Raw genomic sequence first — 9,611 nt, forward strand, 5'->3', positions numbered from 1 at the left:
TCATTTTATGTATGTGAGTACACTGTAGCTGTCTTCAGACACACCAGAAGAGGGCATCAGATCCCATTACAGATGGTTGTGAGCCACCATGTGGTTGCTGGGAATTGAACTCAGGACCTCTGGAAGAGCAGTCCGTGCTCTTCAACCGCTGAGCCATCTCTCCAGCCCCATAGCTAGCATCTGTAATGCAAGCAGCTACTCAGGTTGGCAGGGCAGCCCAGTGCTAAGCCAGCCATTCCCAGGTCTGCCAAGCCCCAGCCAATGCAGGCTGAAGCAAGTCCACATGGACTGTGGGCTTGTCAGACAAGTGGTAAGCTTCGGAGTGTAAAGAGGTGACAGGGCGACAGCTGACACTTGCAGAAGAGCTTTGACGATTGCTCCTGAGATGTCAGACTTCAGGGACCCTCACACTTCACTGTCAAACTCGCTAGAAGCTTAACTATGACCTTCGGCTTGTGAGATGCCCCTCACACCAAAGCTGGGGCTTGCTCCAGGAGCCCAGGCTGCTGTAGCTACATGGGGCTTGACCCATACAGTGGCTCATTCTCCTGAAAGGAAGCACACGCAGCCTTAGCAGGAAGGAGTGGGCCTAAGGGACAGAGACTGGATTTCACATGCCTGGAGGGGCAGGGGGGCAATGACTTGGCTCCTATATTGGTAGGCCAGCTCGCTGGCTATGTCATCCACTCTCTGCTTAGGGAGGACGTGGCTTTCTGGGACTGAGCAGTGGGAAACCGCTTCTGCTGAGTGTTGATGGGACAGAAAGTCAGAAGTTTCTTTACCTTTTAGCTTTATTGTTCATTCTTTGTTTTGCCTGGCCCAGGGCAAGCATGGCCTCAGATGGACAGGGGAGCCCACAGATTGAGGTGTGGAAGACAGTGCCCGGTGAGGCGGCTCACAGGACATACTGGCTGTCCAAGGCCTTGTGGCTCCATCATGGACTCCTGATTTAAATCAACTGTTGTAGGAGGAGCTGAGAGAGCAGCAGGACTGGGCAGACTGTCAGCTTGGTGATAGCATCTTGGTTTTCGTTATTGTCCTCGGGATTTTCATTCTCAGGGGATCCTGGATTATTCGGGGGTCTCTGATGGTGAGGGGGCCTATAGGACTCCCCTGGCTTTGAGTCACCTGATGCTTTCTTGTTATCACTAATCCACTTGTCAAAGTAGGAGACCCTAGCGAAGACACTGGGGCTGGATATTGGGTCTTCACATGATGAGCTCCAGCTGGTCAGCCCTACTACGTACCAGGAGCCTTCCAGTAGGCAGACGAGGGGACCCCCAGAATCTCCCTGAGAAGAAAGAAGACACGAAACGGGAATAGCGATCTAGGGAAGGACACACGCTGACTGGAGAGAATACAAATGGAGACCAAGTGTCTCTGCTGTCTGTGTACCTCATCCGGACCATTTAAGCAATTAAAAAACAAAACAAAACAACAACAAAAATCTCAAGCACAGGCAGCCCCTTGGGTCAGTATCTTCAGTGAAGGCCCTGGAGTCCTATTCCACAAAACTGCCAATGGAACCCTGGACACCATTTGGTGGAGAGTCTTGGAGCTGGATATGGGCTCTCTGCCCTGCTGTCTATGTGGAAGATGTCTCTGAAGTCCCAAAGGGTTGCTAATTGACTAACTGACCTGGAGGCCGGGCTCTGTAACCTTTGGTTGCATCCCTTGTCCCCCATCACAGCATCCCCACACGTACCTTTGTGTTTTGCTTAGTGTAAGGATTCCAGGGAATCTCCAGTCCCTTGACTGAGCATCTTTTAGAAGATGCTAAACTGTAGGATGTGCTGAGTGGAGAAAAAAAGCCATCACATGGGGCTTGTCAGGGTGGAACCATGGGGAGCTGTGAGGCTCCAGGAAAGAGGCAAGGACTCCAAGCACAGCAGGGACCTGAGAGGCAAGGTCCCTCAGACCATAGGCCATAAAGTAAGATCAGGAAGAAGCAAACCAAACCAAACCAAACCAAAACCAAACCCAAAAAGAGCAAACAAACAAACAAAACAAAAACTCAAACCACAGTTTCTGCCAACCTTGTGCTGTAACACATGTCAAAACAGTCTTTGTTCACAGAGCGCTCAGGAGACACAGTGGATTGTGGGCAAACACTGGAAGACCCTACATAGGGTTAGTGGGCTGCACGGATGACGGAAGAGCTCTCAAGGGGATGCACAAACCAGGCCCTGAGAGGGCTTTTCTGAGCCAAGACTAGATAGGCTTGACTGTGCCCGTTAGGGGCAGAGACACAAGTGTTCAGTAGGGAAGCAAGCGGCCCTGGTAAAGGTTTTAGAGCCCCTGAGATAGGGTTGCAGGCCTGGTCTAGGCAGGGTTCAGTAAGAGCGATGATTAGATGATAGATAGGTAGATGATAGATGATATATAGATGGGAGATAGATGATAGCTAGATAGACAGGCAGATAGACAGATAAATAGATGATAGATGATATATAAAAGATAGATGACAGATAGATGATTGGATGACAGATACATAGACAGACAGATGGTCAATGGTAGATAAATAGATGATAGACAGACAGATGATTAGACAGATAGACAAAGAGACAGACAGACAATAGATGAATACATAAGCTGATTCGACACAAACAAAATAGATAAATTGATATGATAGATAGGTAGACAGACAGACAGATGATAGATGAATACATAAGCAGATTTGACACAAACAAAACCAGCAACGACAGCACACATACAAGTTGGGAACAGGAAGATAGGTCGTGGGCGCTAGTGCTGGGAAGAGGAGAAACCAAGGGAGCAAAAGAGCAAAGACGCGTCTGCTGAGGAGCAGTGAGCGACGGACTGGGCTCACCGAGGGTTAGGATCATGAAGGACGCGTGCCGACACTGCAGGGTGAGCCTGGCTGGGTCGGAGACATTGAGAATTATCCGGCATTCTTGAGGTGTGAAGTCATAGGTTTCTGAGCCCAGGGGACAGCCAAGGGAAGGGAACAAGACAAGAGAGACAGAGCAAGCATAGGCCACGTGGGACACTTCTGACTGCCCCACTTCTTCTCCTGCATTGGTTCCCCACCGTTAAATGTAAATACAGACTGCACCCCAACAAACTAGTGATGCATTCACGCCCCAATCCTAGGAGCTCCTGTGAATCATTCTGAAAGACACCTGATCCCATGGGTGGCAAAACAGCCTTGTGAATTAATCGGAAAAATAGACGAAAACATTTCCACCTTCATTAGCCATTGGAAACATGCAAATGAAAGGTCACACACACCTGGGCGGTGGTGGCACACGTCTTTAGTCCCAGCACTTGGGAGGCAGAGGCAAGCAGAGCTCAGTGAATTGAGGGCAGCCTGGTCTGCAGCATGAGTTTTGGGTCAGCCGGGGGATACACACTCCAAAACGTAAAAACACAAAACCAAAGAGAATGAGAAAAAGAGAGATCATATCCAATGGCTAAACGAAGTGGGCGTGAACTCCGAAGAACTGCTGCCGTGGGGAGCAACTGAACCTTTTGCTGCTGGCGGGAGGGCACTAGAACCATATTGGAGTGTGTGCAAAACAGGAGCGCATGCACACCATGAGGTGCAGTGTGCTTCTGCTGCAAGCACGGTGACCCCTCTAGCACAATGCTGTTGCACAGACCTTTCATACAAACAGCCAAATGCCACTAGGATAAGAATAAGGAAGACTGCAGTGTATCCTTACAGTGCCATGGCTGGATAGCATCCCATTGGCTAAAAAGCAATCAGGCAAAACCCTGTGTGATGCATGCTTAGGTCAAGTTTCAGCAGTGAAGCCATAGTGCGTCTATAGCCAAGACAGAACCGATCTAGAAGTGAGGGAAAGGGAAGGGGTATGAGGGAGTGCTTTGGGTGCTGTTTACATCCATGTGTCAATTTCTTGTTTTAAATGAAATGTTATTCATCTGTTTGTGTGTGTGTGTGTGTGTGTGTGTGTGTGTGTGTGTGTGTGTGCATGTGTACACAACTCAGAGAGGGCTACTTGCAGGGATTGGTTCTCTCTACCACGTAGGTCAAGCAGTGTAGGGAGCTGTATTGAATTTGGGCCTGGCCGCTTTGTGACTGCATAGCTCAAGGTGGCTACATGACTCTGGGCTGTATGGCCACAGATGCTCACCCGTAGGTAGCTGCTGTAAGATTATGAGATTGTTGGACAAAAGCCTCTCCCAGGAAGACCCCGGGAGCAATCACAGGATGTTTCAGCCTGAGCAAAACACCGGATGTCCCTGAGCAGATTCCTGAGAAGGGTTCGATCTTTTCAAAGAACATGTCCCCAAAAGACTGTTGCTTCTTTGTTTAAGGAGGATATCTTGCAGTTTAGTGATTCACCCTATATCCTTGGGCACTTCCCAATACTCCCCCACCCTAAGCTTCAGTTCCTGCTTCTATTCCTGCCTCAGAGCTTTAAATGCTGTACATTTCTCTTAATAAATGAGACCTTGACAACGGAACTTTTGCTTGGTCTCCTTCTTCTCTTTACCCCCATTGACCCACAGGTAGAAAGCCTCTTCGGGACCCTGAATAACTGGACCCGCTGGACGGGACAAAGCAGAAGATCAAATTCAGGCCACTAGGATTTGGGGGAGGCGCCTTTACCCACTCAGACCTCTCATGGGCCCCCTGACTTAATTTCTAAATAGCCCTCAGTTGGTACAAGGGACGGCCATTTCCAAAGACACAAACAAATGGAGGAGACAAGGTCCGGAGAAGACACAGAAGGACAGGGGCTTAGACAACACGAGGGTACAACAGTGGCAAGCTTGTTTCAGTCGCCTGAGCAGGCTTCACTTACTGAGCAGATGGATTTTGTCAGGCTGTAGTCAGCAGCGCACACCATGTCATCGTATATGTAGTAGGTTTTAGAGGATCCCGGGACTGGTGGTGGGAAGAATCCTTTGCAGTCGTCATTGCTCATGATGATAAGCTCGGCTTCATACAGGTCATTAGGCAAAGGAAGTCGCACTGGAAGGGGGGAATCAGATGTGAGACGCACCCCACCCGGCCAGCTCCCCCTTTTTGGGTTGGGTGCAGCCACTCTAGGCCACAGCAGCAAGGGAGGGACTCACAGCAGCCACTCAGTGACCAGGGGATATGGCTTGCAAGTGCAAGCATGAGGCTCTGTGGAAGGCGGGACCAGGCAGAAAGTCACCACAACTGCAAAGGTCCCGGGGTGCAGGCTGAGGAACACTAGGGACAACCACAGTGGGGCCCCAGGCAGAGCCTCCTCACCAGGCAAGGGGACCCAGACTACATATACCCTGAGGACACACAAGCCAAGGAAGGAAGGGGCTCCACTTTCAAACTGCTCTGGTTGGTCTGGGGGGGGGTCCCCAGCTGGAGGCAGGGACACTGGAGCCTGAGTGTAGCAGTGGCCTAGGACACAGGCCAGAAACGCTCAGGAGAATGGCAAGAGGACCAGTCTATCTGAAGGAGCAGCTGGGGATGGTGACAGGGGTTCTGTTTCCAGCTGCTCTCACAGATCTGGCCTGGGGTTGTGCCACAGGAGCAGAGGGACAGCAGCATGGCTCACTGCACTCAGGGGCCATGGCACGCATCCCTCAAGGGTACCTAGGGCTTGGTAGCCTGTAGGCAGCAAACCCATGCCTGTCCCCAAGCACAGCAACCGTGGTCAGGAGAGGTCATGAGAGAGGGTGGCTCAAGGTTCAGTCTTAGGGAGGCCAGCTTCTCTGCTGTGAGAGCTGCCCCAGGCCATGCCTTCCCTGTGATTCTATTCTCATCCCCTGGCCTGACCTGGAGACCCTGTCTGCCCTGACACAACCTGGAGTCACAGAGCCTACACTTCTAATCTGAAAGGGGGAGATTGCTTTTGAACGAGGGAAACTGGGGTTCACAACCACTGCCCTCCCGCCTCCCAGCCTTCACCTGTGCTCACCATCCTCTCTGAGATTCCCCCAGCCACTTGTCCAGCAGGCCTTCTCTTTGGGGATCGTTATGTTTTTATTGGGGACACAGGCGGGGAGGATGTGGGAGCTGTACTCCACAGATGAATGCAGCTGCAGCAGGACAATGTCACTTCCTTGGGGGTAGAATTTGTTGTAGTCCTTGTGAACGATGAGTTTCTTCACTGACATCTTCCTGCTATACCTGGTGGGACTGTTCAGTTTGGTGTACCCTAGCATGATTTGGTAGTCCCCTGGGTTTCGAGACCTAGGGCAGGGGGAGGAGGAGCTGTAAGTGTCAGGTCAGCGCTGTCTCCCTGACTGTCCACCTGTCCCGCAGGCCACCAGACCCTGTCTCTTCTTCCCTTTAGGTGTCTCCTCCTTTTCCTAATACATGGGTGTTTTTCCTCTTGAAGGGCAGGATGATCCCACACAGCTGAGGACACCGAAGGCTTCGGATACCCTGGAATCCAAAGGGCTGTCGATCTCGTGATTGGGTAGGACCAGGAGAGTTCCGTCAAACTGAACCCTTTCCTCTGGGAGGAGGAAAATCTCACTCAACCCTGCCCAGATCTGTCTTATACATATATGGCCTCCTTAAAGACCCTGCCTCCTGCTTAGCACGACTTATACTCCAAACCTCAGACATTGGATCCTCTCAAGATTGTATTCTTATCTCACCATAACCATGGGCACTCGAGGTACATTTATGGGGGAAATGGGACAATAGACAAAAACTTACCATTTCTGGAACACGACTGTATTCTAGGCTACGTGGTCATGAGGAGCTCTCTTCCATGCCCACTCCCCATGGCTGAATCCGCTTTCTTTGGGGACCCTCCATCTGTATGTCTCATGGCTTCTTGAGATACCTTCCTGATCTATGGGATGGGGCCTTTGCTCACTTTCCTGACAGGTGCTTCTCACACATCCTCCAGGTGACCCTCCACATTGGGCCTGATACACATGGATGCCAGCGTATGTATGTAAACCCAGATGCATATGTGTGAACCCAGATTTGTCCTCCTCGCTCCCGTTGGGCACACAGTGAGCCCAAGATACATCTGTTTGACTCTGCTAGTACATGGGTAATTCCAGCTGTGGCTATAGTAGCACCCTTCACTGTAGGAAAGACAGGCACACCACACACACACACACACACACACCTCACATACACCACACACACACACACACATATACACACACCACACAACCACATACACCACACACAACCACACACACATACACAGACATACATACCATACACATATATCACAATACAAAACCACACACACACCACACACATACCACACACCACACACACACCACACATATACACACATCACATACACACCACACACATACAACCACACACATATACCACACATACAAACATATACACACATACCACACATACCACACACACACAACTACACACACTCACACACAGATCACACACACAACACAACTACACACACACAAACACACACAGACCACACACACATACCACGCAACTACACACACAAAACCATACACATCACACACAGACCACATACATACCTCACACAAACACAAACACACACACACACACCACACACACACACAACACAACTACATATACACACAGACCACACACACACACACACACCACACAACTACACACACAAAACCATACACATCACACACACCACACAACTACACACACAAAACCATACACATCACACACACCACATACATACCACACACACACCCACACACCACACACACACACACACACAAAACCACACATAGCCATACACATACCACACATACACACATACCACACACACACTCAACCACACACACGCACAACCATACACATACCACACACACCACACACACACACAACCACATATACCACACACAGACACACACACAGACACACACACACACACACACACACACACACACAGTACCTGGATGCCTCTGGAGAGGACTATGCTCCAGTCTAAGGGTAGCCTGAACCCACATGAGCCTCCAATAACCATGCCCTAGATGGAATTGCAGAAAGCCCTGGCCAGAGAATGCAGGATGCATCCCAACCATTTCCAACCTTGGGAATAGGAACCTCTGATGGTCACTTTCAGTTACTACTGTGTCCCACTAGGTTAGGACACAGTAACAGTAGTTACAGGAGAAACCAGGCCTGTTGCCGTCCGCAGGCACTGTCTCGAGGTAAGCAAGTGAGTTACTGAAATATATCAAATGGAACGAAGTTTCCATCCCTGAGGTTCGTGAAAAAGAGGAGACTGACCACTACAGAATGAAGATCTGTTTCCCTGAACTATTACAGTCCAGCTGAGGCAAGGATTTCAGTTAGCTGTTTAAAAGTCATGTGTATAACACCATGATAGCTACACTTGTTAGGTGAGTCTCAGGGAAGGGGAGAGGACATCCCCAGGCTGAGAAACCCTGTAGTAGGAGACCCAGACTGGCAGAAGATACTGTCTGGTGATGAGCAGGGATGGTAATCTAGGTGAAAGACACCACTCAAGGTCGGGGCAGCAGCACAGAGGACTACTCCAGGCAGCGAGCTACCCCAGAACACAACCTAGAAGGACATGGCTGCTGTCTATTCTCCATGCCTCTTCTTCTGTCCTAATGGCTCTCTCCTGCACCCCTTCCCAACAGAAGAGGCCAGGGAGGGAACACTCACATTTGGAAGCAGTGGGCAGCACTGGCTACCCAGTTTTTGTCGATGAGAACCGCTCCACAGATGTGCCTGCCGTATAAGCGCAGACTGGCCTGCCACGGCCACCGCTGGGCCCCTGCAATCTGTCCACCATAGATCTTCCCTTGGAATTGGGTCTTGCCACAGACTGTGGAGACAATCCCAGCCGCGAGGCACCTGTATTTAGGATGCTTGCGCTTGGTGCCCCAAATGTCAGCATCAGCAGGATCCAGGGGGCACAGTGGTCTCCCCTCTCTGTCCTCAGGTGGGTGTACCCAAGGCCAGGAGTGGAGTGGCAAGGCTCATGTGACAATGAGCACCCTGAATGGCAGGGGAAGAGTTGGATCAGACCAAGGCTTCCTCTCAACTAGTCTCACAGAACAGAGGTGGGGGCGAAGAGAATGAGGGCCGTGCTAAGCTCTCCTCAGAACTCGTTAACTTAGGGAGGACAGCTCTGAAGAGGCAGAAGCTGAAGCTGACAGAGGCCATCAGTTTTCAAGGCCATGGTCATTTTGGGTGGGTATGCCCTCCCACCCCAACCCATGATGGTGCAGAGCTAAGAGAACCCTGAACTGAGAAGATAGGGTCAATGGGTGAGAGCCAGCAGAGGAGAGGGCCGTCTATATAGGTCCCCAGTCTCAAGCCCCTCCTTTTCAATGTAAAGGCCTTTAGGTTCTCCCGACCAAGGGGAGGAAAAGCGGGGAAGGAGAGGAGAAGGAAGAAGTCCATGGAAACCTGCCCCCTACTTTAAAGGTCACTCCTGCTCCTGTCTCCTTACCCATTGACAAGGATAGAGTGGTCTTCCCGGTCTGGGTGGTTGTGTTATTCGCAGCGCTGGTGACGTCGGTGGGTTCTGTGGCCAGAGCATGCTGGGACAGAAAGCTCAACCCGAGCAGAGCAGCCAGCAGGGCCGCCCCATACCCAACCAGGCCCGATTGCTGGGCCCTGGCGCCCCACATGGCATCTGGTCGTGCTGTGTCTGGGTCCCGGGCAGAAGCAA

The 9,611-nt window shown here is 50.9% G+C and overlaps 1 protein-coding gene across 2 annotated transcripts; it reads right to left on the reverse strand.

Moving 5' to 3' along the window:
* Nucleotides 1-777: 777 nt before the first annotated feature.
* Nucleotides 778-9,611, reverse strand: Prss40 (protease, serine, 40). 2 transcript variants are annotated; one of them, XM_087565969.1, is made up of 5 exons: nucleotides 9,390-9,611; nucleotides 8,597-8,932; nucleotides 5,895-6,169; nucleotides 4,794-4,963; nucleotides 778-1,291 (listed from the first exon to the last, which is right to left on the reverse strand). In XM_087565969.1, coding segments are annotated over exons 2-5 (789 nt in total). In that variant the 5' UTR covers nucleotides 8,599-8,932; nucleotides 9,390-9,611; the 3' UTR covers nucleotides 778-949. The 2 variants fall into 2 exon arrangements, with proteins under 2 accessions (XP_087422095.1, NP_001101679.1); NM_001108209.1 differs by having other exon boundaries at nucleotides 781-1,291; nucleotides 8,597-8,759; nucleotides 9,390-9,586.

The sequence above is a fragment of the Rattus norvegicus genome, chromosome 9, assembly GCF_021556685.1.
Source record: "Rattus norvegicus strain SHRSP/BbbUtx chromosome 9, alternate assembly SHRSP_T2T, whole genome shotgun sequence".
NCBI lineage: Eukaryota > Metazoa > Chordata > Mammalia > Rodentia > Muridae > Rattus > Rattus norvegicus.